Below are 27,943 nucleotides of genomic sequence, written 5' to 3'. Positions count from 1 at the left end.
TTGGGCGGAGAGTGTCCGGTGTGGGATTGTTCACGCCCTTCTCAATCGGTGGAGGGGCCCTTTGCCAACAAGGCTATTGTTGGCTATCCTGTAGTTGCAGACCAGCCTTTCTGTGCGTGTGCACGGGGTGTTTCTGCCTATTCATCACTAGTAGTGGACTCCGGGTCTTGCAGGTTGGGGGGGGGGGGGGAGGGTGTCTTCTTGCCGTCCCCCTGGTCTTTTCGCTCCTTCCACAGATTCTCAAAACCCTGGCTGGACCACTCCAAAACATTAATGTTTGTTAACGTATACCGCACTACTTTTGCTGTTTGTTTTTGGTTTATTGTGGTGCTGGGGTGGTCACTGGTGCCCAGGTGGTGACGTAGAGGGTCCTTATGTATCGCTCTCTTTTCATGCTGCTATTTGTGGTGGTTGGGTTCCCTGGTGCACTGGCTGAGGGGGCAGCCAGTGGACCAGCCTCCTGACGAAGCTCTTGTTTTATAGAGTGAAACTAGTCCTAGTCGAATGACACTGTAAATTGTACATATCGCCCATTTCTACCCCAGCTCTATACCTTTTGTGAAGGCATTTTTTCATGGCTATAATACTACTATGTAGGAGCATACAGGTCTCTCTGTGATTGATGGCAATCTCACACTTAGCCCCTACCAGTGTTATGTAACCATACTCATATTTGCAATCACTTTTAACAGTACTCTGCCGTGGTGGGACTAGCTACACCCCAGTATCCTCTGACTGATTGCCAGCACTGGGGGGGGGGGGGGGGGGTGGTGTGGAAATCAGCAAAGACCTCTCACCTTACAGCAACATACTTTTATTTCTTTCCTGCATATATATGTGTAGAAGTACTAAAGTGAGACTGACAGTTATGATACGTGTGTCAAGTCTCTCCCCATACTTGTATATAGGTTATTTGGAGACCTGTTGATCACTAGCTTACAAGACTACAATCCAGCTGATTGACCAGTGACTCCTTATGTCACTTACTTTGTACATAGAGGTTAGGTCCCCTGTTGGGACATAGTTTGTGAACAAATATTACCTGTACTCCCATTCGGTTTGTTTATGCTATTTATCACATGGTGACATTTTTCCTGCTGGCAGGTAATGTCAGTGGAAGGAGATGCTGCTTGCTTTTTTGGCAGTTGCAAACAGCTGTTTCCCACAATGCAACAAGGCTCCAACAGTGTGATGTCAGAACCATGGTCCTGACATCACACTGTGGGAGGGGTTTCACCACAATATCAGCCATACAGAGCCCCCTGATGATCTGTTTTATGAAAAGGAATAGATTTCTCATGGGAAAGGGGGGTATCAGCTACTGATGTTACAGTTTCTCTTTAAAGAGAACCTGAACTGAAATTGAAAAGTCAAAATAAAAAAAACACGTCATACTTACCTCCCATGTAGACTACTCATTACTCTCTTTCTCCTCTCCTGTGTCCTGTTTGTCCACTGTGATCAATGCAATTATCTGTCCATTTTGATAACAGCCATTACCCCATAACAGCTTCATGGTCAGCACACTGTTAAACTGTAATATCACTCACTTGAGCCATAGGGAAACATGGACATTACCTTGCACATTCAGTTGTAACTGACAGCAACTGGTATATTTTTCACTTCTGACAAAATTTTGTCAGAACTGGAAGGGATCACTGTAAGAAGAAAATGGTGAGCCTCTGAGAGGAACTGACAGTGAGGTTAGTATGTAATATTTATTTGCAGGTACATCATGCGTTTATGTTAAATCATTTTACTTGGTTCAGGTTCCCTTTAAAGAAACTCAGAGCTGAAGCTTCCTGCTTTTTTTTTTTTTTTTTTTTTTTACAACTTACCCAGGGCTTCCTCCAGCTCCATAAGCATGGATGTGTCCCTCGCCGTCGTCCTGCGTTCAGCCGCAATCTTCCCCGGTAAGCAGCTGAGTGACGTCTGCTGCGGATCTTCTGCGCAGGCGCAGAGGACCCCGGCTGACAGACTGAGCCACGTACAGGGAGTTGATGGCGGCTGAATGGAAAAACGAAGGAGAATGGCGAGGAGCCATGCTTATGGGGCTGGAGGAAGCCCCGGGTAAGTAAAAAAACAACAACAACAAAAAACAGGAAGAGTCATCTCTGAGTCACTTTAAGATCTCTGAAACTTAACTGGAGTCATTTGTAAGGAGGGGACTGTCTGTATATATAAGAAATAAAGCAGTCTACATGCAAGTCCGATCTGTCAGAATGAAAAGTGGTCCTCTGGTGCCACCATCCTCCGATGCCTGTACTCTACAAAGGCATTGGTCTACTGACTGAGCGATTTCTCCACAAAAAGGAGTTCTAACCCCATGCAGAAGTGACGCCAATACACAAGTCTATCCACTGCCAAACTCTCCGCAGCCAGGCGAATAGAGGCCCTGTTGGAGGTTGGCACATAAATTAAGATAAATCAATAGAAGATAAATGCCTACTGCTCCGATCAATAGAATAATACTTCCTTACTATTCCTAAACCATCCACTCATTTCGCTCTCGAAGCCCCAGAAATTTCATATTTTAATGTAACAGATTTGCTTTTTCCAGCCTCCATGTGAGAAAACGCGGATAAGCAGCCGCAAGTACTCAGGGTAAGGCGGCTAATTCTGCGTTCAACATGGCAGCTTGCGCGCAGAGACCTGCATTCACTGGCCTGACGGAGCGCGGAGAAACTGCCACATGCCCAGAGAGCAGGGCGGCGGATTCCGCGTCCGACGCGGCGGTTTGCACGCATAGGCCTACTTCTGTCAGTACTGCTGAACGCGGAGAAACCGCCGCACGCTCGGAGAGCGGTGCGGCGGATTCCGCATCCAAAACAGCAGAGGCATTACAACACATGTCTGATGGGGCTGGGACTGATAGTCCACACAGGTTCAGAAGGACGCGTGCGCGCGCGGAGAGGCAGAGCATTTATGACAGTCAGAAGGGTGTCAGCTGACCAGGCCGGTCAGCTGACAATTCTTTCAGTTTTCATTGGTCCAGCACTTAGGGGAGGCGCTGGAGAGTGCTTGTGTATATATACTGGGTGCTGGTCATTCCTCTGGTGTCGGGCGTTGCGATCATTACGTGGTAGCACTCAGACCTTGTCAGTATCTGTGGGGCGCTTTGAGTCCGCAAGGAGAAAAGCGCAATATAAATTATTTGTCTTGTATATTAGACCAGTTTCCAAGGTGTTGATGATCAAGGAGATCACACCTTAGTCTAGGAGATTCTGTTATTACCTGTGTTATTATCTAGACCAGTTTCCAAGGTGTTGATGACCAAGGAACTCACACCTTAGCCTAGGAATTGTTGATTATTTGTTATGACCTTCTGCTTTGCTGACCATTCTTCTGATCTCAGATTTTGTACCTTGTCATTCTGATACTCTGTTGCCAAACTCGGCTAGTCTTTGGATTCCGTATCTGTCTCCTGTCTCTGTACCTGATCTGTCTGTCTGTTGCCGACCTGGCCTGTCCGACCTCGAGAACTATCTTCCTCGTCTGGAGATAGTTCACAGATCTGTCAGTGACACTTCACCATTGGTGTCACTCACTCTCTGGTCCTTCCCACTCTCAGTCTGGCTCCGCCCCTTGGGGAGCATCAGGCCATTGGAAGGAATCTGTTCTCTGAGCAGAATCTCTTACTGCTCTGTAACCCCTTTACGGGGATCCCCCTCAAAGTATTACTGTTGCACCAAACACTCATATTACTCAGGTGTCCAGAGGTTAGAGGTATATCTGATTATCGGTGATACTGCAGATCATCAATAAGCGGGTATACATCTGTATTCTCGGTGATACTGCAGATCACCGGTAATCAGATCCTCTCTGTTACACCGATCGTTACACTGCCCTGTTTTGCTTTTTTGACTGTTTGCTTAAGCAACCGGCAGACACATGTATCTGGCATCAGGCGGCCCTGGCCAGTGCCAGTTACTGGGGACTCTGCTGTATAACTATAGTACCCCACTGCAGAGAGAGAATGGGCTGGCAAATAAGTATAAACCCATACTGCTCTCTGCATTGAAAATAAACATTTTTACACACAGGGAATACTGTCAAATGTTTTATGTGCTTTCAAATGGCCTCATCTACCATAGGCAGTCATGTGACACGCAAGATACTGGCGCTATATAAATCAATAATAAAAACAAAAGTAGGTATTAACCTCCCTGGCGGTAAGCCTGTGCTGAGCTCGGGCTATGCCGTGCAGGAGGATTTATCAGGCCCTGCTGGGCTGATATGCATATTTTTTTTTGTTTGCAACACGCAGCTAGCACTTTGCTAGCTGTGTGTGCATTCCGTTCGCTGACGCTACCCGCCGATTAGCCACCGATCGCCGCGCCAGGCAGTGCTGAGGGGTGGATCGGGACTCCCTTTAACGTCACGACGTTGATGACGTCATCCCGCCCGTCGCTATGGCGACGGGGGAAGCCCTCCAGGAAATCCAGTTCTTTGAACGGGATTTCCTGATCAAAGATCGCCGGATGGGGGGATGCCGCTGCACAGCGGATATCATGTAGCGAGCAAAACCGCTGCTGCGCTGCCCCCTGGCGGTTTCTAATAGACAGCCAGGAGGGTCAAGTTATATTTTAGGGGGATTAAACCTCTAGAGTACTTTCGCACTGTACGGGTTGCGTTACTATCACAGCTGTGCTGTACGCCCAGGCCGTGAGGCATACAGTACAATGAAAATATGCTTCACTGCCCCTGTGAAAAAGGCGCATCATCCGGTAACCATACAGTATGCTGTGCATTACTCCATCGGAACCCGCCGCTCTGCACTCAATGAGAAAGCCCCATAGGGATATCATTGCATCATGTTGGATTGCTAGGAGTTTGTCCGTTGCAACTGACAGTGTGAAAGAGCCCTTCAAAATTCCTGATAATTTGGGAATTTCAGCTGTGTCGCTATTGACAGCAATAACTTTTTCATTACTGACTGTACGCCATTTGAGATGGTGCATGGTTTGCAGAGAACAGGCCATGGAGAATGACCTCGGGGTTATTTCCGCATTCATCATATTAGGCATTACTGCGCAGATGGTTTCCCGATGGCCGCACGTCCTAGATCGCACGCCTGCAGCCGGAAGTCTTCGGAAGCACTTGGGCTCTCAAAGATGGGCGCTGTATTGCGCATGCGCAAGCAATCGGTCGGAGACTGCTAACTGGGAGCCTGCGGGGGGGGGGGGGGGGGGGGGGGGAACGTGGGGACTGTGAGGAGACAGGGAAGGCTCTATAGGACCCAGAACATTCCTTCTCCTTAGGGGAGTATCTGATTTTTTATTTTAAAATTTTCACTTCAGGCTCCCTTTATGAATGATTTTTGCTATTTGCAACAGTAGCAATCATTCACTTTTTAACAGGTGTGCGCACAAGCACCGGCTACAGGAACACCCGGCAGCTTTGAATCTTGAAGCTTTAACTGAACATTGGTTAGGTCCTCAGAAGCAAATAAAAACCTCAAGCTTTTTCCATGTCATTCCATTCCAGACCAATATGATTCGTGGGAAAACCTCTGGAAGCCAAAATATCACAGTCCACGGCAAGTATTACCAAGAACAGCTTCATCTATAAAACCTCATTTCCTGGACTCCTGTCAGCTATGACAGGAATGTGACCAAGAATGAAGATCCCTACACTAATCGCAGTATGTGCATTTGCCTTCTATCTCCACCTTTTACGGGTCAAATATGAACTCTGGAGAAATCCTAACCTGTACATGGCCTTACTAAAGCGGGTGGTTCAGATAGAGAACACAACCAGCTGTTGGGCATGTGGTATGAAGCCTGAAGGACTCTCCCTGGTGGCCACGCCTATCAAAAGTGAGGTCCTAGTTCACCAAAACTTAACAGGACAAAACGTTACAACAGGAAGGGAAAACACCCGGAGGATTCGTGTCCTTAAACTGATGCCAGGTTCCACGCCTACTCTCTGTATAGACATTAACCGCACACGTGAACAGCTACAAACATTCTTGGGAGCATATAGTCCTTCATACTGTAATGATGCACAGTTCGTCTTTTCTATGCTATGGAAAAATGCAACAGAGGAAGGGAGATCTGATGATAGTTGGTCACTGGGAATATCTCGTATGATGCTTGCAGGAGGACAACAGGGGTACATGAATTATCCTTCTGAGGTTGGCATCAACAAGACCTTGTGTAATTATTCACTTCCAGGAACACCTAAAATAACAACCTGCTGGAACTTGTTACAACTGGAGCTAGCCATGATAGGAGCTGGGACAGCTTTAAATGTTAGTAGATTGATGTTCCCACAAGGGTCAGTAACACTACAGCCACCATATTATTTTGTGTGTGGCCGATGGGCTTATACCTGGCTACCTGCATCTAGCTATGGCCGGTGCACCGTAGCTACTCTGGCCCCTGCAATAGCAATATTAGAGAAGAACAGGACTACAGAGACAAATTTGTTGCTTCAGCATCTTTGGTCAAAAATGGAATGGTTGACCACACAGGATTATCCGCGGGCATGGTCTCCTTCATGGACTAGATGGCACATGGATGCTATGATACGACTAAATAACTACTCCAGAATAATAGATGCTATGTTTGAGGAGGCCGTAGAGGAGACTACTGTGAATTCGGTTGAAGTGGCTCAGGAGAGAAAGTTAGCTTTTCACAGGAAACTAGCAGAGGATTATAAACTTTTTGCCCAAGGAGGACTATGCATGATTGTAAATGGAGACTGTTGTACCTGGATCGGTGACAGCGGGGACACTTGGGTAGGCGACAGTGAGGACACTATATACAATCACTTAAAGAAGGTGAAGAAATTACAAAACAAGGCAAGAGAGACGGGACACGAGAGGTGGAAGCCTTTCAAAAAAGTAACGATAAGCGATATATTTGGCGCAATGGGAGCCTACTCCGGAGCAATGACTGCGTTTGCAATAATGATTCCAATGTTGATACTCCTCCAGTATCGCATTAGATTGACGGTCCGAGGCAAAGCAAGAGACACAGGAAATGAAGGCTGGTCAACTGGAAGCTTCTTCAGGCAAATTACTGAATGCCTATTAATATCTTCACTCCTCCGCTGGATTGCAGATCTCACTGAAAATTGACTGTTTCGTTAATACGTCCAGAGCTGAAGAAATCAGAACCCCTCCATGTCAGATTCATGTTCAGACTCTTGTGTTTGTATTTATAACATGGACACCATTTCAGTCTTGTGGTAGAACCTGTACCTCAATGTATTGTGCTACCCTTTTGGCGTTGTGCTAGAAGTAAGGATAATGCTGAGAAATTTCATATAATCTGTGTGTATATAAAACTCATGGATTTGCCGACCAGCATAGCAACAACCCTAACGGACATATTAGTCACGGTCAACAACACAACCATTTGGCCTACGTCCAGACACCACCAGACTCTTCATCCATGCCCTCAATCACTTGCATTGGCTACTGCAACTCTCTTTTGACTGGTCTGTCTATGAACTGTATTGGGTCAGTTTGGATGGTGGCATTATCAAGCTTTGAAGTGATCTTTCGACTTTGTCCCACAACTGCTCAACAGGATTGAGGTCAGGGGACTGAGCTGGCTATGGAAGCAGGTTAAACTCAGATGGATGATCATTAAACCAATCAGAGACCGGTTTACTTTCAAATAAGGGGTGTCTCCAATTTCTGAGCCTCTCCCTGTAAAAAATAAATATATACTGAAGAAGCTCTGAAGGATCAGGTCAGGGGCAGAGAGAGAGCAGTGTCCTCCTCATACAGAACCTGGTTTAGTCAGGTGGGGGTGAAATGCAGGAGCTGGATTAGGGCCAGAGGCGCTTGAAGCTCCAGGAGGATGCGAACGCTCACATCCGCACGCAAGCCACCATCTTTTTAGATTGAAAATTGCAGCTCACTTCAAGTGCTATTTAACATAACCTATGGACGTTTGTTAAAATTAGCTATGATAGCTGGAGCACCTTTCAATGTTTGTAGTCTGATGTTCCCTACAAGGGTCAGTAACACTACAGCCACCATATTATTTTATGTGGCCAATGGGCTTATATTCGGCTACCTACATCTAGCTATGGCCGGTTCACCATAGCTACTCTAGCCCCTGCAATAGCAATATTAGAGAAAACATGGCTGCAGGGAAATACTGGTTGTCTCATCAATATCAACTCAACATGAAGAGGTTTATCACATATTTTAACCTGGATATGGTTTCCTCCATGGACTGAATGTGGTATGAAGCTATGATCAGACTAAACAATACTCAGGAATAATTGAGGTTAGGTTTAATGAGACCAGAGCAGTCCAAGACCACAAGTCAGCATTTCACAGGTAGCTAGTCCCTTCCCAACCCCAGACACGACCAAGCTGCTCATCCATGCCCTAATCATCTCCCACATTCATTACTGCAACTCCTTCCTGTCTGGCCTCCCCATGATACACATTGCCCCCCTTCAATCAGTTATGAACGCGGCTGCCAGACTCATCCATTCTTCTCAATGCTCTGCATCCACATCCCCCGCTGTAAATCTCTGCACTGGCTCCCTATCAGATTCAGGATAAGTTTCAAGATTCTATGCCTGGCCTATAAATCTGCACAAAACCAGCCCTACCTACATCTTGGAGCTTGTTCACAGGTAGACACCGGGCCACCTCCCACTCCTCCAACGACCTTTGCATTTCCCATTCCCATGTGCGTCTGTAGGATTTCTCAAGAGACCCCCCCCACCCTCTAAAACCCCTTCCACCACCCATCAGACTTTGAATTTAAAAAAACAAACAAAACAAACACACACACACACACACACACACACACACACACAAATATTCCAACAAGGGTTTGGACTACATAGGTTTTGGTGAATGCACGTATCAAGTCTGTGAGGTTCCATACCGACAACAAGGTTAAGTGGTTTAGTAGTAGGATCTGTACACAATTTTGCTATTTAGTAGATAATGTTTAAAAAATTCTTATCTATATGGACAAGATAAAGATTTTTATGTAGTTGCTTGCAGGGCTGTGGAGTCGGTCCAAAAATCCACCGACTCCGACTCCTCAGTTTAGGATTCCACCGACTCCACGACTCCGACTCCTCTAATTTGCATATTACAATTTTGTTGATTAAAAGTATGTAACATGAAATTCGTCTCTTAACTGCCAACGCTTAGGAATTTTACAAGACAACTGAAGTGAGAAGGATATGGAGACTACTATATTTATTCCCTTTAGACTAAAACTAGTCCTTGGTAAGAGTACTTGTAAAAAGGTACAAACCGGAACAAAGAACATCTATCAGGCCCTAGGCAATGTAAGTGTGGGTACATGTAAGAATGATGTGCAGGTACTCTGCAGGGGAATGAGGAGATTCTTCCTCTATTACACATTCTTCATGCACAATCTGAACAAGGTTTATGGGTGACAGACAACACCTCTGTTTTCAATGTGCACAGCATTCTCAGTGGATTCCCTGCAGCTCTGTGGGGAGTGCATATGTAGAGTATAGTACTACTGTGTAACAAAGTAAACCTGAGACAGATGCAATTAAAGTTTTATACATACCTGGGGCTTCCTCCAGCCGCCTTCAGGATAATCAGTTCCTTGTTGTCCTCCTCCACCACCTGGATCTTCTGCTATGAGTCCAGGTACTTGAGCCAGTCAGGCATAGTGCGCATGCACACACTCCGCCGCCAGGAGCATACTACACCTGTGCAGCACTATTGCGCAGGTGCAGAATGTTCCTGGCTGTGGAAGCGGCATGCGGCCGGACAGCACTGACTGGCTGAATTACCAGGACTCATAGCAGAAGATCCGGGTGGTGGAGGACAGCGAGGGACAGATTAGCCTGAAGGGGGCTGGAGGAAGCCCCAGGTATGTATAAAACTTTACTTTTCCTCCGTCTCAGTTACCCTTTAATTTGTAGTCACCAAACCAAATTTTAATAACATATCAAATTATTTGATTTCATCAGCAAAGGGAGTGCATACATTTGCATAAATCAGCATCAATGCAGAATTATTTCCATCTCGTTGACCATCTCTATTAGTGACACAGCTACACATCAGGCTTTATTCTTACAGCATAGATGTTATTTAGTATATATAAGAGATTCCTGTGTACACATCATATATACAGTCACAATCAGAATGTATTGCAGCTCAACTGTCAGCAGAAGTAAACATCAACATATTGCTCATATACCGCCCCCCAAAAAATGGTCCAGCCTTTCTTAAGGAAATATCTGAACTCTTATCCTGCGTAACAGTGGAACACCCTAGATGGATCATCCTGGGAGACTTCAATGCATGGGTGGATGATCACGACTCCCAGCTAGGAAGTGAACTACTTCTCATAATGAATGAACTGGGTTTCTCTCAGGCTATCAACCTCCCCACCCATACGAAAGGGCACACCCTGGATCTTATATTTCATTCCGGACTTTTAATATCACACATGGATATAAACCCAGTGGTATGGTCAGACCACCACACCATCCACTTCTCTCTGACAGCACCAGCGATAAAACACAGAGGGAAAGAACTCATAAAATACCGTTCACTGAAAGATGTCTCACCCCAGCACGTTCAGAATATCCTCAACTTCGACGCATTAACCAATCATTGCGCAGACCCAGACTCCATGGTCCTGATTTACAACCATGCAGTGTCATCTGCCTATGACGCCCTCGCTCCAGTTCGCATCAAACGATCTACACCACTTCACCATGCACGGTGGTTTGACAGCTCACTAAAGGACCTAAAGAAAGAAGTGCGCAGACTAGAAAGGAAGTGGCGAAAATCTCAGAATTCAAAAGATAAACACACCCTTGTCTCTCACCGGGAAAGCTACCAAAATGCGATCACCAAGAAAAAATCCTCCTACCTATCACAGGAGATCGCAAAGGCCGCCAACAGACCAGCCCAACTATTCCGCACAGTTGATAGACTATGTAATCCATCCTGTCTAAAACCCACTATAACTCCCTCAAAGGAGCTATGTGAGAAATTTGCCTGCTACTTTGCTGACAAAGTATCTTCTATTCGGTCTCTCATTCAGTCCACAGCACCCAAGACTCATGCAACTAATGGAAATAGCTGCAAAAACAACCTAACACCCTGGACTGATTTCAAAAGTATTAGTGAGGAAGAGATCTCAGACACCCTCTGTCGTCTCCACCAGACAACCTGCGACCTGGACCCTGGACCAACTAAACATATGCTGAAATGCCCTGACCTGCTTGGTCCAGCATTTCACAAAATAGTAAATTGCTCTCTGCAAGCAGGGAGGTTTCCTACCTCTCTAAAAGAAGGAATCATCAAGCCCCTTCTCAAAAAACCTTCCATGGATCCAGATGCTATGAGCAGCTACAGACCTGTCTCCAACCTCCCCTTCTTAGGTAAAGTTATTGAAAAGGCTGTCTATCTGCAACTTGAAACCAGGCTGTCAGTAAACAACATCCTGGACCCTCTACAATCTGGCTTTAAGAAACACCACAGCTGTGAAACAGCCCTCATCCAAGTCTGCAACGATCTGCTCATGGCAAGGGACAGAGGGGAATGCTCCATCCTAATCCTGTTGGATCTCTCAGCTGCTTTTGATACAGTTGACCATGAAATCCTGCTTAACAGACTGCAGGAGTACTGTGGCATCAGTGGATCAGTCCTCCAGTGGTTCAGATCATTCCTGACTGACAGAACACAGAGAGTATCCCTAGGACCTATAATGTCCAAACCTGCACCTCTACAATTCGGAGTGCCACAAGGATCAATCCTATCCCCTCTGCTGTTTGCAATCTACATGTTGCCACTCGGTACACTTATCCAACGACATGGCCTGACGTACCACTGCTACGCCGATGACACACAGCTATACCTGTCCTTCAAACCTGGTGGAACAGACCCTACCCCAAAAATAAACTCTTGCTTAGCTGAGCTTCAGGCATGGATGAATGATAACTGGTTGAAACTGAATGCTGACAAAACTGAGGTCCTGTTTGTCCAAAGCCAGCACTCGCCATCAAAACAGCTCTATCCTAAAGCAACACCAATCAGGATTGGGAATTCAGACATAAACAGCTCCAACCTTGTGCGCAGCCTTGGCGTACTAATCGATGGGGAATTGAGTTTCAGAAACCAAATTTCATCTGTAGTTAAATCTTCCTTCTTTCATCTGAAGAACATTGCAAAGATTAAACATCTGATTCCCCCAGAGGATCTTCAAACCCTAGTTCACGCCTTCATCACATCACGGCTGGACTACTGCAATGCCCTTTATGCTGGCCTCCCCAAAAAAGACCTGCGTCGCCTGCAATTAGTGCAGAATGCTGCTGCCAGATTGCTAACAAACCAGCCTCGCCACTGTCACATTACACCGATCCTTCGCTCACTGCACTGGCTACCAGTAGAATGGAGAATACTCTTCAAGATTGGACTGCTGACATTCAAATCCCTGCACAATCTGGGCCCTGGATACATGAAGGACTTGCTGAAGCTGCACCACACCTCTCACAACCTCAGATCAGCAAGTTCTATAAACTTGGTCACTCCCAGAGTGCACCTCAAAAAATCTGGAGACAGAGCCTTCTGTCATGCTGCCCCTACTCTTTGGAACTCCCTACCACACCCAGTAAAGACAGCACCATCCCTGGAGCTATTCAAATCCAGACTGAAAAGCCACCTGTTTAGCCTGGCATTTCCGGATTTATAAAATTCTTCCCCTGTACCACGATGGTCGGAGCCATGCTTATGCACTTTGAGTCCCATGGAAGAAAAGCGCTTTACAAATGTTATTTGTTGTTGTTGTTGTTGTTGTATATCTGACCTTAAAAATACGGGGACTGCTTTATTGAAGCAGCACAAGTAACTAATTTTGATTGGTTTATTTCATTTTTGTGGACTAAGCACAGCTATTACTGTATATATACTGTATATATACATTGTTTTTAATGACTATTATCTGAGAAATAGAACATTTTATCATATTTTCTATTTTAATTACAGTTACAAATTCATTAGGAGTCGGAGCATTTTTTCCCAACTCCGACTCCAGGCACCCAAAATTGCCCGACTCCGACTCCACAGCCCTGGTTGCTTGTCACTTGGTTTACTGATTATCTTGTGATCCAATATATGGAAATTACTGCAATAAATATACTCAATGAAAGCTGTGGATTGCCCATCTTCCTAAAGATTATTTTAAAACATTCTCAATATCTTGTGGACTCCAGAAAGAACCAGGGCTGTGGAGTCGGAGTCGGGCAATTTTGGGTGCCTGAAGGAGTCGGGAAAAAAAAATGCACCGACTCCTAATGAATTTAAACTGTAATTAAAATAGAAAATATGATAAAATGTTCTATTTCTCAGATAATAGTCATTAAAAATAATGCATATATACAGTAATAGCTGTGCTTAGTCCACAAAAATGAAATAAACCAATCAAAATTAGTTCCTTGTGCTGCTTCAATAAAGCAGTCCCCGTATTTTTAAAGTTAGATATACACATCTGATTGTGACTGTATATATGATGTGTACACAGGAATCTCTTATATACATAACGTCTATGCTGTAAGAATAAAGCCTGATGTGTAGCTGTGTCACTAATAGAGATGGTCAAGGAGATGGAAATAATTCTGCACTGATGCTGATTTATGCAAATGTATGCACTCCCTTTGCTGATGAAATCAAATAATTTGATATGTTGTTAAAATTTGGTTTGTGGACTACAAATTAAAGGGTACCTGAGACGGATGAAAAGTAAAGTTTTATACATACCTGGGGCTTCCTCCAGCCCCCTTCAGGCTAATCAGTCCCTCGCTGTCCTCCACCACCTGGATCTTCTGCTATGAGTCCTGGTAATTCAGCCAGTCAGCGCTGTCCGGCCGCATGCCGCTCCCACAGCCAGGAACATTCTGACCTGCGCAATAGGGCTGCACAGGTGTAGTATGCTCCTGGCGGCGGAGTATGTGCATGCGCACTACGCCCGACTGGCTCAAGTACCTGGACTCATAGCAGAAGAACCAGGTGGTGGAGGAGGACAGCGAGGGACTGATTATCCTGAAGGCGGCTGGAGGAAGCCCCAGGTATGTATAAAACTTTAATTTCATCTGCCTCAGGTTTACTTTGTTACACAGTAGTACTATACTCTACATATGCACTCCCCACAGAGCTGCAGGGAATCCACTGAGAATGCTGTGCACATTGAACACAGAGGTGTTGTCTGTCACCCATAAACCTTGTTCAGATTGTGCATGAAGAATGTGTAATAGAGGAAGAATCTCCTCATTCCCCTGCAGAGTACCTGCACATCATTCTTACATGTACCCACACTTACATTGCCTAGGGCCTGATAGATGTTCTTTGTTCCGGTCTGTACATTTTACAAGTACTCTTACCAAGGACTAGTTTTAGTCTAAAGGGAATAAATATAGTAGTCTCCATATCCTTCTCACTTCAGTTGTCTTGTAAAATTCCTAAGCGTTGGCAGTTAAGAGACGAATTTCATGTTACGTACTGTTAATCAACAAAATTGTAATATGCAAATTAGAGGAGTCTGAGTCGATGGAATCCTAAACTGAGTCGGAGTCGGTGGATTTTTGGACCGACTCCACAGCCCTGGAAAGAACTGAGGTTGCTCTGAGTCCCTGCATAGTATAAAATATATGAGTACAGCAGAGGCACCAAGAAGATTATTATGGACTAAAACCGTTAAAAAAAAAAAAAAAAAAAAAGGAGCTAGTGGTGGACTAACCTCCCCATAGATTACTCTGGCGTATTTAAAAAAAAAAAAACATTGTGCAGGTATAACCTGTATCAGGCAAAATCAAATAGTAACTGGGAGGCATAAAACTACTAAGCGTTTATTCTAGAAGCAGCAGCAAAAATAGTAATCTGATAAACAGATGCTACTTCTAGAACTGTCCATTGTTTTCTGCTTGCCAGTTACTCCTTGATTTTGCCTGCTAAATGCGCAGAACATTAGAGTATGCAATAAAGTGATTTTTATTTGAAAAAAACAACCAAATCTATGGGGGTGGAAGACCACCGCTACCTCCTTTTTTAAACTGCACCGATAAAAGCATTCTCCATCATGCTCAATACAACTCTAAGCAGCCACCAATCAGAATTCCCCTTTCGCTGATCAGCTGTGTGTGAGGTGATTGGCTGCCATTGGTTCTATGCACTACACATGGCCCCTTTTTGCTCGGATTGTTGGTGCACAGCCCACAATGCAATGTGTGGACTTACCCGCTGTAGCAATGATGTTGCTGGTGTCCAGTTCCGCCAGTTCAGCCGCCTCCTCCCTCTTCAACCGCACAACCCGGCATTTCTCCAGCGAGGGCTGCCCTGTGTAAAAGCAGCAGATTAACACTCAGTATGACCAGCTTCCACACTTTACCGAGCACTTAGGAAAATGTCAATTCATAAAAGCTGTTACCGCATGAAAAGCTGAAATTCCAGAGCAGTGAGGTAAATTACCGTCAGTAAATGTCAAGTCATAAAGCCTACAACAAGCGGTAAAGTCACAAAATAAAACCGCCTGCTTTCGAGAGGTGAAAAGAATGCGGAGACTGTGCTGGCAGCCGTGACTCAAGCAGAAACAGTGAGATCTGTGACTGACAGGAGCAGAGAGCCAATAGAAACAGCCAGTCTTCTGCAGGTCTGAATCTGATAGGACCTGCAGCCTTTGCCAACGGGACAAGCTTTTCTTCCCCCCAGTCAGCAGCAGAGCGAGATTGGAACAAAACAGGCATCCCCTGAATACTTTAGGCTGTGTGTCTGTTCAACCTCTTGGGTACCGGTTTGAAAATACTGTATATTCCTGGGTATAAGACTACTTTTTAACCCTTGAAAATCTTCTGAAAAGTTGGGGGTCGTCTTATACGCCGGGTGTCATTGATGCCGGGTGACACGCCCTATCCTGTTACCGCCACTCAGATCTCCCTGCTGAGGGAGCGCAGTCTATTCTTCCATACCGCTCTGATAAACAGGTAGTCAAGGAGAGCTGACCAGTCTACTTAAAGAGGAGCTGTTAGGTATAAGGTCTCAGAGAAAATAAACACATATATCAATAGCTAAAGATTGGCTGTACTTACATTACATATGCATTTCACTGTCCACGTTTGGATTTCACAGAATTTGTATATAGTATATGCAGAGATAGATGCTCCTGACAGCTCATGGCAGGCTCCATGTTTTTCTGTCAAATGTGTCGTCATGTCCTGCCTGCTTCCTGATCACAGAAAAGCTGGTACTAAATAACACAGTGTGCAGTGAATATTAATGAGCCATGTGGCTAGGAACAATAGCTGACTCCTGCAGTGTACTCTGCCTGGAGATTTATCAGTGCTACGCGCTGGACTGATTACAAGCTGCTGTAACGTCTCATTAGCAGCCGAGGGGAGAGCCCCAGAATGCTTTGCAGTTTAGTATGCGGCTTGCGTCCTTATGGGTCTATAACAGCCTTTAAGATAAGCACACATCAAAGGTAACTGAGATTTTTATCTTCACTAATTGCTTATGGGCTTCCTTCTAAACTGTTTAACACAGGAGAATAGAGGTTTAAATTAGCTTCTGCAGCCTGACAGTTACTCTTTAAGGAGAGTTGACCAATGCAACAAGTCAATTGACTATATAACCCATACAGTACTGCACCAGTATCTGTACATACATATCACCAGTACATGATTTTTTAATTTTAAATTTGGTGTGCGTTGGAAGGGGGGTAGTCTTATACGGCGAGTATATCCCAAACTCTATATTTTAACTGGAAAAGTTGGGGGGTCGTCTTATACGCCCAGTCGTCTTATACGCAGGAATATACGGTATATAGATGCTAGTGTGGAAAATCACCTAAGCATGGCATGTGTAAAGTTTCTTAGAAACTAATCTAAGCTGCGGAAATTAAATAGAATGTTAAGAAAGACTAATAGACAGATTCAGAGCGAGCAGAGGCAGTATAGCAAAACATGTACATCTGCACTGCACGGAACTGTTATAATTCACCTTTTTGCTTCGACACCAGCAACTTCTTAGAGTTGCCCCTCACAGCCTGTGAGATAACTTGACTCTCACACAGCAAGCATTATTGGAGATAGACCGTTCTCAGTCGTCTTCAAAGTACAAGTTGTTTATTCAATACACAGATATACAGATACAGTTCGTCACATCTTAGCAAAGCAGATTCTCATGTTTAAGTCCGTTGCGTTACAAGCTCTTGACTAACATTCCTCCTGAATGTTAGTCAGTTATCTTCTTTCTATACTAGGTTACATCTAAATTAAGTATATACAGCATACAAGATAACTAATGAGACATAAATAAATATATATAAGTAAAGGGTTCTAGCCAGTAGATAGAAAGCAAGAATGCCCTCCGTTGGTGACTCATGACCTTTAATACTGACCAGGAAAGAGTTAACTGTGTCATCATCTGAACCATCTATGATTGGTTCAGATCCCTGGTGATGTCTTGTAACAACACAAACACACTCCACTCTTCTGCTGTTAACTTTTTTTTGTCAAAGGGCTTCGGTAATTTACCAAACTACCGCACCTATTAAAAATTTTAATGAATTAGCACAAAAAAAAGGTCTAAAAAACCGAATGCGGTATTTTCCAGACCAGGTTTTTTGTTTTTGTTTTCACACAGCCTTTTATGAATTGACCCCAATCTGTTCTATACATCTATACACATATTAAATCCGATCAAGCAGGAAGTATTGAATCAGTCGACTGCTTAGGATGTCATATCCTCTTCCCACAGCTGTTCACATCGTGTCAGAGTTTTCCATACTTTAGGGGCCACTTCCACGGTGGGCACTTTAATCTAGACACAGCTCCACCCTTACACAGCTCCGTGACACCTTACACCACACTAACCTTACCCTCCAATACATTTCCATCCACCCTCCCCTTTGTTAGAGGATAACTGTTACGAGAGGGATTTGGAGGCAGGCATTTTTTTGGAGGCTGTCCTGCTGATCCTCTGTCTCTACTACTTTTAGCCATGGCCCCTGAACAAGCATGCAGCAGATCAGGCGTTTCTGACATTGTTAGCTCTGACAAGATTAGCTGCATGCTTGTTTCTGGTGTGATTCAGACACTACTGCAGCTAAATAGATCAGCAGGGCTGCCAGGTAACTGGTAAAGTATAGAAGCCTATATAGTCTTCTCACTACAGTTCTTAAAAAAAAAAACCAAAAAACATTCACCTCACTTACACACAACTCCATGTCACTTCCATCCCTCCCTCACCATACCATACCGTGTGCCCCTACCCTTTATAGCTTACCCTCCGTCCACCCATATAACTTCCCTTCAGGGTTGTGGAGTCGGTACAAAAATCTTTCAACTCCAACTCAGACTCCGACTCCTCAGTTTCTGAAACCACGACTCCAACTCCGGGTACCCAAAATTGCCCTGACTCAGACTCCGACTCCAACTCCACAGCCCTGCTTCCCTTCCCTGGTGGCATAGTGCAGCTCCCTGCCCTGTTACTCTGTGGTGGACTAGTGCCAGCCCCGCCCCCATTGAGGTCATTCCCTGATGCATACAACTTGCATTAGTCACACATTTGCATACAGTTTGCATTATTAATATATTGCAAACCTAAATCTAATAATTAAGTGCCAACATTCTTAGTGTCACATCGGTCACATCATCTGATACATGTAACAATCTCATTACTTACATTAAGGCTCATACACATGCCAGACAAAACTTGGCTGAGGCAGCTGGTAACTTACGCCTGCGTAGCCTAATGAGAATCCAGTGTATGTATGGCAGCCCCCCCCCAGTCTGCTCGGCCAGCGATTTGTCCAGGCGGATCACTTTGGCTGAGTGAGAGAGGATGAAATTGCTCTCCCCATTCACCACGTCCATCATCACTCCCACGCCGCTCCGCCCCCTTCATAGTGTACAACACGTCGTTTGCGTGCAAGCGAGCCATGTGTCTGCTCAGCCCCAAACCTGCAATGTCACCCTAGGTATCGGGTCCCAATCCCTGTTGGGCATCATTACTCTGACCTGCGTATGGGCCTTAAAGGGAACCAGAGACGAAGCACCCTCGTGTATTTTAATATATATATATATATATATATATATATCAGTAAGAACATTAGAGAAAACACTTACCATGCTCTCTGTTTCATCCTCACTGCTAAAAGTGTCTGTTATCAGCTGTGATAAGAATCCCCGACTGAGCATTCAGTCTAGCTTTGCCAGGAATGATTATTGCTGAGTCATTATAGCAAAGCCACAAGGGGGCAGGCTTGGGCTTGAAAAGACACCAGAGAAGACAACTCAGCTATAATCTTTACGTAGCAAAGCTAGACTGAGTGCTCCGTTGGGGATTCTTATCAGGGGTGATAAAAGTGAGATTAAACAGAGAACAATGAAACAAAGAGCAGATTAGGTGGTTACTGTCATGTTCCCACTGATTTATAAGGTAAAATCCAAGAGGGTGCTTCATCTCTGGTTCTCTTTAACCATTTCAGCCCGTGGGGATTTTTCACCTTATACATCAGAGCAATTTTCACCTCCCATTCATTCGCTAATAACTTTATCACTACTTAACAGAATTTATTGATCTAGATCTTGTTTTTTCCGCCACTAATTAGGCTTTCTTTGGGTGGTACATTTTGCTAAGAATTTTTTTTTTTTTATAAATGCATTTTAACAGGATTAATAAGAAAAAAAAAATGGAAAAAATAATTATTTCTCAGTTTTCGGCCATTATAGCTTTAAAATAATAAATGCTACCATAATTAAAACCTATGTATTTTATTTGTCCGTTTGTCTCGGTTATGACACCATTGAAATTTTGTCCCTATCGCAATGTATGGTGCCAATATTTTATTTTGCGTCCATCACCATTTACAAGCTTATAATTTAAAAAATGTACCCCCTTCAAATGCATATTTAAAAAGTTCAGACCCTTAGAGAACTACGTTTTTTTTTGTTTTTTGTTTTTTTTAAAAGTGTAATTTTTTTTCCCCCCATTAACATTTTTTATTTAGGTAACATTTTGGTGTGGAAAATGAACAGTTAATTTTTAATGTGTGTAAATTGTAATGTAAAAAATATGTGCAAGTTTTACTATTTGGCCACAAGATGGCCACCTTGAGTTTTTTTCCCCCCTCCTTGTGCCTCTCGCTAAGCGGAAGTGCAAGGGGAGGGGGGGGGGGGGGGGGGGATGCTGAAATTTTTAAGTGCAGAAAGACTGAAGCCTCTTGTAGGAGCGCTTTGGTTTTTCTGCTGGGGACACAGATCGGTGATCGGGAACCATGTTCTCATTCACTGATCCCAGGACTACCGGGGGACACCACGGGGGCACGATCGCGCCGAAGCGCGGCACCGCAGCAGAGCAGCCGCCTGGACGTGAGCTTCACGTCCGGGCAGCAGAAATGGTTAAAGAGAGCCCGAGGTGGGCTCATATAATAATAATAAAAAACGCTGCTCCTGTGGGCCATAATGGCCCACTTTCACGAACTCTGGGTCACCATGCTACAAGGAGAAAGACTACGTGTCTCACCAGCGTGCAGGGAGGCAGGGGAGCGGCAGGAGGCGTGGCTAGGAGAGAGAGAGCTGCCCAATGGCAGCTCAGGAAACCCTGCAGGAACGCCCCTGGTGGGCGTTTTGAACATGGATTTCCTCTCCCATCCGTTTACCTCCGAGTTAGCAACAAATATTGTCGCTAACCTTGGTGGGCTATATCGCCGCGGTGGGAGGGCAGAGAGCTGTGGGGTGGGGACGCAGAGGCATGTCATGAGGCAGAGAACATGCCTCTGTGTCCCATCTGAGCCCCCCCCCCTCCCCCCAAAGAACCACCTCAATGGGGAAGACGCAACAACGTCTGCCCCATCCTTAGTACACACACACACACACACACACACACACACACACACACACACACACACACACACACACACACCCCTACCTTTCACACCCAGGTCCTCCAGCTCCTTCTTCAGCACCGCCACCATAGCCTTCGCCGACCTGCAGTCCTTGAACAGCTTCTTGTAGTTTCGGTGCGCCCCACAGGTCCGGATGTACTTCTTCAGCCGGGTGACACTGGGGTGATCTTCTTTGGAGTTGCTCTGAGGGCAGTCAAGGAAAAAAACATTAAAAACAAATGAATGACAAAAATGTTGGCATGATCTAAGTAGAGAGCACCACATATAAAAAAAAGTTCTACATGCATCACCGTGTCTTTATTCTTGTGTGGCTCCAGACCACAAAATAGGGAAAAAAGGCTTACCTAGCCGGCACAACATATAATAAAACCCTGAAAGTGCCAAAGTAAAATGGGCATAAGATATTGCCGATTGTAGAATATCTGTAACATTACAGATATTCTACAATCACCTTATCTGATCCGGTCCTAACACGAACCTCCCCACTACCTACGCCCAACACGAACCTCCCCACTACCTACGCCCAACACGAACCTCCCCACTACCTACGCCCAACACGAACCTCCCCACTACCTACGCCCAACACGAACCTCCCCACTACCTACGCCCAACATGAACCTCCCCACTACCTACGCCCAACACGAACCTCCCCACTACCTACGCCCAACACAAACCTCCCCACTACCTACGCCCAACACAAACCTCCCCACTACCTACGCCCAACACGAACCTCCCCACTACCTACCCCCAACACTAACCTCCCCACTACCTACGCCCAACACTAACCTCCCCACTACCTACGCCCAACACTAAGCTCCCCACTACCTACGCCCAACACTAACCTCCCCACTACCTACGCCCAACACTAACCTCCCCACTACCTACGCCCAACACTAACCTCCCCACTACCTACGCCCAACACTAACCTCCCCACTACCTACGCCCAACACTAACCTCCCCACTACCTACGCCCAACACTAACCTCCCCACTACCTACGCCCAACACTAACCTCCCCACTACCTACGCCCAACACTAACCTCCCCACTACCTACGCCCAACACTAACCTCCCCACTACCTACGCCCAACACTAACCTCCCCACTACCTACGCCCAACACTAACCTCCCCACTACCTACGCCCAACACTAACCTCCCCACTACCTACGCCCAACACTAACCTCCCCACTACCTACGCCCAACACTAACCTCCCCACTACCTACGCCCAACACGAACCTCCCCACTACCTACGCCCAACACGAACCTCCCCACTACCTACGCCCAACACTAACCTCCCCACTACCTACGCCCAACACTAACCTCCCCACTACCTACGCCCAACACTAACCTCCCCATTACCTACGCCCAACACTAACCTCCCCACTACCTACGCCTAACACTAACCTCCCCACTACCTACTCCTAACCATTACCTTACCTCTACCTACACCTAACAATAAACTTAACCCTACCTACGCCCAACAATAACCTAAGAAAGTATAATAAAATCATGAAAAAGCATATCATTAAATTATATTCTTAAAAAAAAAAAATACAGTACCCAACAAATAAAGTGCGCACAGCACTATAGGAGTAGTCTTACTTCTCCCAATGTGAGGCAGCTTGAAGTGTACCAGAGATGGGTTGTATTGGTGTACTTATACTTTTCTGGGGCTTCCTCCAGCCCCATGAGGTGCGTGGGCTCCCTCGCTGACTTCACTGGGCGCTCCATTCTCTTGTAATCCTCCCTGGTAACACGGCCAGTCGCAGTCAGTCATGTGGCTTCTGCGGATGTGCGAGCGCACACCACGGCGCGCCCTTGCCAAGAAGCGTTCTGCGCAGCTGTGGGGCGTAGAGCGACTAGACAGATGACCGGGGAAAATTATAAGAGAACTGAGTGGTCAGAGACGAAGGCGAGGGAGTCTACGCACCTCATGAGGCTGGAGGAAGCCCCAGATAAGTATAAATACACCAATACAACCTATCTCAGATTTTCTTTAAAGGAGATCAGAGGTGACGTGTGACATGATGAGATAGACATGGGTATGTACAGTGCCAAGCACACACAACTATGCGGTGTTCCTTTTTTTTCTCTCTGCCTGAAAGAGTTAAATATCAGGTATGTAAGTGGCTGACTCAGTCCTGACTCAGACAGGAAGTGCCTACAGTGTGACCCTCACTGATGAGAAATTCCAACTATAAAAACACTTTCCTAGCAGAAAATGGCTTCTGAGAGCGAGAAAGAGATAAGAAGGGGAATTTCTTATCAGTGAGGGTCACACTGTAGTCACTTCCTGTCTGAGTCGGGACTGAGTCAGCCACTTACATACCTGATATTTAACTCTTTCAGGCAGAAAAAAAAAAAAAGGAACACAGCATAGTTATTTGTGTGCTTGGCACTGTACATACACGTCTATCTCATTTCACATCGGATGTCCTTTATAAAAAAAAAAAAAAAAAAAAAAAAAAGACCCCGAGCACTGCATGAAAGCAAAATTTGAACCAGGGGTTTCCTCCAGCCCCCCGTAGCGGGCAAGGTCCTCCGCCATCCTCTTCTCCCCTCTCCTGGTCAGGCTGGTAGCTCTGGTAATCAGCGACTCTCGGGTGAAGTCGTAAAAATGCGCGCCACTGCCACATCATCACACCGGTCACCGTAAGCCTCCTGCACGGTTCTCTAAAGACTGAAACACGCATGCACAGGAGGCTTACGGCGACTGGCGGGATGACACAACCGGCATGCGCAACTTTACCCTTAGAGTCACCGATTACTGGAGCCACCAGCTGGACCAGGAGAGGGGAGAAGAGGGCTGGAAGAAGCCCCAGGTAAGTCCAAATTTTGTTTTTATGTAGCGCAAAGGGTCACTTTAAAAGCACCTGTAGATGCTATGCGGACAGATCCTCAGTGGCAAACCTGCTGTTTTAGAAGAGCACATGGCCTACCTTACTCTGTTGCTTGTCCTGTCCCCCTTTATCGCCGCTTTCAGATGAATCGCTGTCTCCATCTTTGTCTTTTCCCTTCTCAGATTTGTCCTCCCCATCGCTGTCCTCACTTTTTACACCCTTGGCTCGTTTCTGTTTTTTCTCTGTGGCTGGCTTCTTTGCCGCTTTCTTTTTGCTGCTCTTTGTTTCTGAGTTTTCCGCTTTGCTATGGCTCTGCTTTCTCCTCCTAGTTTTCTCTGACTCATTTTCCTCGTCACTGTCTTTATCTGATCCTTTATCACTTGAGCTCTCGTCTTCCTCATCCCCATCACTGTGGCCTTCTTTAGAGGTTTTCTTGGCTGCTCTCCTCGGTTTCTCCTCGTCATCGCTGGTCTTCTTTGCCGTACCTTTCTTGGGTGGTGTCCGCTTATCTTCTTCACTGTCACTGTCTTCATCAGAGCCCCGCTTTTCCAGGTCCTCTTCCTCACTGCTACTGTCCTCTGAATGTTTTTTTATTGCAGATTTGTCATCCTCACTGGCGCTCTCGTTTTTCGGTGCCTTCTTTGGTGAAGACTCTTCCTCCTCATCGTCACTCTCTTCCTCGGACCTCACATCCTCCTCACTCTCGCTTTCTTCCTGTCGCTTCTGTGCCTTCCCACCCTTTGCCTTCTGACTAGCTGAGGGTTTTTTCTTGACTTTCTCCTCTGCACTGCTCTCACTACTTGCCTCACTTTCACTGTCCGACTTCTTTTGCAGCTTCTTTGCAGACTTGGGGGTAGGCTTGGACTTTGGCTTGGCAGCAGGTTTAGGTTTTGCACTGGTAACGGGTTTAGCCTTCGGTTTGGGCACAGGCTTTTTCTTAGGACTGGGCTTTTTCTTAGGACTGGGCTTGCTCTTTTTAAGCCCGTCTTGGCTCTTGTTCTGTACATTTTTGAAGCTGGAGAGTGTCATTCCATCCTCACTATCAGAATCGGAGCTCTGCACAGTCTTCCCATCTTTAGAGGCATCATCTTCACTGTCAGATTTCACCTTCCTCTGTTTAACAGAGTCACTGTCCCCCTCGCTATCAGAATTCACATCATGTCTGGTCTTGCGTTTACTTGTGTGCTCATCACTATCAGAGTCCACGTTCTGTATTTTCTTTGTGGGTTTGATAGAGTCCTCCTCACTTTCTGAATGCACCTTCGGCTTGGTTTTCTGCTTAGAGATGTCCTCCTCACTATCAGAGTCCTCATTCTCAGAATCGGATTTCTTTTTCACCTGATGAACCTTTCTTGCCTTTGGCTTTTGTGGACTTGCCTTCTGTTTTTTATTGGTCCATTCGCTGTCACTCTCCTCCTCAGACAAGACCTCTTTGACGTCACTTTCGCTGTCGGTCTCTTTATTTTTTCTCGGAGGCGTCTTTGCTTTCTTGCCGCCTGTCTTTTGCTCTGCCCTTCTTTTGGAAACTGGTGCTTCCGGTGAACTCCCAGACAACCTCTTTGTGTCCTTCTGCTCAATCCCAGAATCCTCTTCTGACCCACTGCCTAAAAAAGGGAGAAAAAAAAATGTCAGTTCTTCAGCTTCTTTCACAAAAGACACAGGTCCACTGGAGGTCATGGCCATGCCATGCGGTCCGAGCTATGGCTAAATTGCCCCACAGACATACAGTAATTACACACCTTTCACCCAGCTGAAAGCTTGTGCTAGGTTACTTACTGATCATCTATTTCCCATAATTGGAAGGACAGCATCAGGAGAGAGATTCCAACCACAAAGACTGGACAGGATCTACACACTGACCGAGGCCGAAAAAAAACCTTATTATACAATGGATTGCATGTGTAGTACGCATAATGACTATAACATTAGTAGCAAAGAAAAGTCATTTATTTTCAGTTATATAGCTTTATTATAACACTGCATCATACTGTCATATTTGCAGCTTAGAACCACACGCTGTACTTTAAAACAAAGCAGAGCTAAGGAGCCTTTGAACTTTCCTCCAGTAAAACCTTATCATAGGCTGTCTCTTACCGTTTCTTGGCTGTTTAAGCCATTTACAAAACAGGACTCAGAAGACAGCTCAGAAAAGCTCTTTTGCATAGATAACTTGTTTTAACTCTTCCTTTACTAGAAAACAGCATGAGACTCCTTTGCTACTACTGTAATGTTCTATTTGTTATCTGTACTACTCATACAATTCATTATCTCAGAAGTTTATTTTCGTTTCAGATCGGCTTTAAAGGTGCGTACACACGTTGGATTTTTCCAAATGATCAGTCGTTTGGACGTCAAATCGGGCATGTGTACAAATGGTCGTTCAGCTGATAAGACTAGTTTTGGAGCATCTGCTTGGCGGATCGGTCAAATCCAGTGTTTTGTGAGTAGAATCCCACTTTCAGGCAACGCCGCTGTTACACTCACCATGTAGCGGCTTCCTTTTCTTGCCAGGGGGTGCCTTGCTTGTGATGACATCATCCCCGCTGTCAGCTCGCGCCCTCTTCGCCACTTTCCTGATGAGAGGCTCATCGTCGCTGGCGTCATCCTGCAGAGACAGAGCGGGACGCCGTGAGTGGTGGGGAAGAACAGGGGGCATAATGATGCTCAATACGGGTGGCCAAGGTAATGCCAATAACTCAGAGTGCAAACAAAATACACGAGTTTTTTAGGACTTTAAAGTGGATCCGAGATAAACTTTTACTCATTGCATAATTGTTTTCCTTTCCTATTGTTTATACTTTATAGGGCATTTCTCAAGCCAAATACTTTTTTGTTTTTGTTTCAATACTCTAATTCCCTATAAACTAAACACGCCACGCCCACAGTTTTCAGAGAGCCTTGGCAGTAGCAAGGGCTCATGGGAGCTCAGTTTGGGCAGGAGGAGGGGGAGGTATTTCTAGCCAGAGATTTCAGAGGCAGAGAGGAGGAGGGGGGGGGGGGGGGATTAGGTTTTTTTCACAATCTGAGTGCTGATGGTGCAGATAATCTTGGCTGTGTGTAATGTTTACAAACAACATGGCTACTGTCATTGTATCACAGGAAGAAATAATCATATTCTATTAAAGCTGTATGTAGACAGATTTGCTGTTTAAACCATCTAAACTGTGCATAAGATATATAGACAAGTTAATTGTTATAGTTAGTTTTTCATCTCGGATCCACTTTAAAGTAAACCTGTACATGGATTAGCACACACAGACGCTGCTCGCTCTGCAACCAGAGTGTGACAGGTCCTCTTCCTCTCTGCAGGCAGAGTACAGGAAATGAATACAGATCAGTGCTGCAGATGTCAGCCGTGACACTATCTTACACAGATAGCAACAGCCTCCAGCAGCCCGATAGTAACATTCCAGAGATAATGCCCCGCTGCCAGCGGTCAGGAGGGAGTGGAAGACCCAGACACCACCAACACCGCGCTTTGCGTGCGGGAGCCACATTCTGAACGGCACAGGAAGAGACAGCTGCTTGCAGCACCCTCAGACCCCTCACATGACACCACGCTGCTGGTGGATCTGGCTGGGCAGCGCCATCAGTGATCGCACAGCGGGGACGAGAGAAGGACGAGTCAAGATGAGGCAGCCTCGCACAGGATAACCCAGAGCCCCCGGGGGTTCTGCGCTATCATACCACTAACAGCACAAGAGATTAAAGCAGACAGCACCACAAGGATACAAAGACACGTCACAGAGACGCTCTGCACTGAAGCCCATCGCCAGCCAAAAATCTAAAAATACCATCCAAAGCTGGCCAAATATCTAGCGATTTTGCAGCCCGATCGACCATCCTACACAATAATTGTGATTGCTTGCTGGGCAATCAGCACGACTGTAGTTTAGGGGCCCAGCAGGAAACCGCATAGGGATCAGTTCCCAGTCGCAGTTAGTGCACCTGAGCAGTAGAGTGTATCTGATTGGCTATTTCCGCCTGAGCCCGATCAGAAAGCCGCTACTGCGCTGGAGCGGGGGAAGGTAAATACTGCTGTCGCTACAGCGCCAGTCGGCTGTGGTTTCAGAAGCTTCCAGCGCTGGAATCTATGGACGGAGGCAGACGGGGGAAGCCTCATTTGGATCCTGAAGCTTCCCCCCCCCCTTCCGAGGCAATTACCCCCCAGGAGGGTTTTTTCCCTTACAGTTTCTATTTTATCTATATTGGGCACCCCCACCCTT

At 45.7% G+C, this 27,943-nt stretch overlaps 1 protein-coding gene across 1 annotated transcript in view; it reads right to left on the bottom strand.

Moving 5' to 3' along the window:
- Positions 1-27,943, bottom strand: part of HIRIP3 (HIRA interacting protein 3) — a 55,811-nt gene that overhangs the window by 12,965 nt on the left and 14,903 nt on the right. Inside the window, exons 3-6 of the mRNA XM_068243786.1 lie at positions 26,202-26,322; positions 23,817-25,321; positions 20,903-21,062; positions 15,212-15,310 (exon numbers count right to left, since the gene is read on the bottom strand). Of these exons, the coding sequence (XP_068099887.1) occupies positions 15,212-15,310; positions 20,903-21,062; positions 23,817-25,321; positions 26,202-26,322 (1,885 nt within the window). The remainder of the gene's footprint in view (positions 1-15,211; positions 15,311-20,902; positions 21,063-23,816; positions 25,322-26,201; positions 26,323-27,943) is intronic.

This window comes from Hyperolius riggenbachi, chromosome 7 (genome assembly GCF_040937935.1).
Source record: "Hyperolius riggenbachi isolate aHypRig1 chromosome 7, aHypRig1.pri, whole genome shotgun sequence".
Taxonomy (NCBI): Eukaryota; Metazoa; Chordata; class Amphibia; order Anura; family Hyperoliidae; genus Hyperolius; species Hyperolius riggenbachi.
This window is presented reverse-complemented; position numbering and strand designations above follow the sequence as displayed.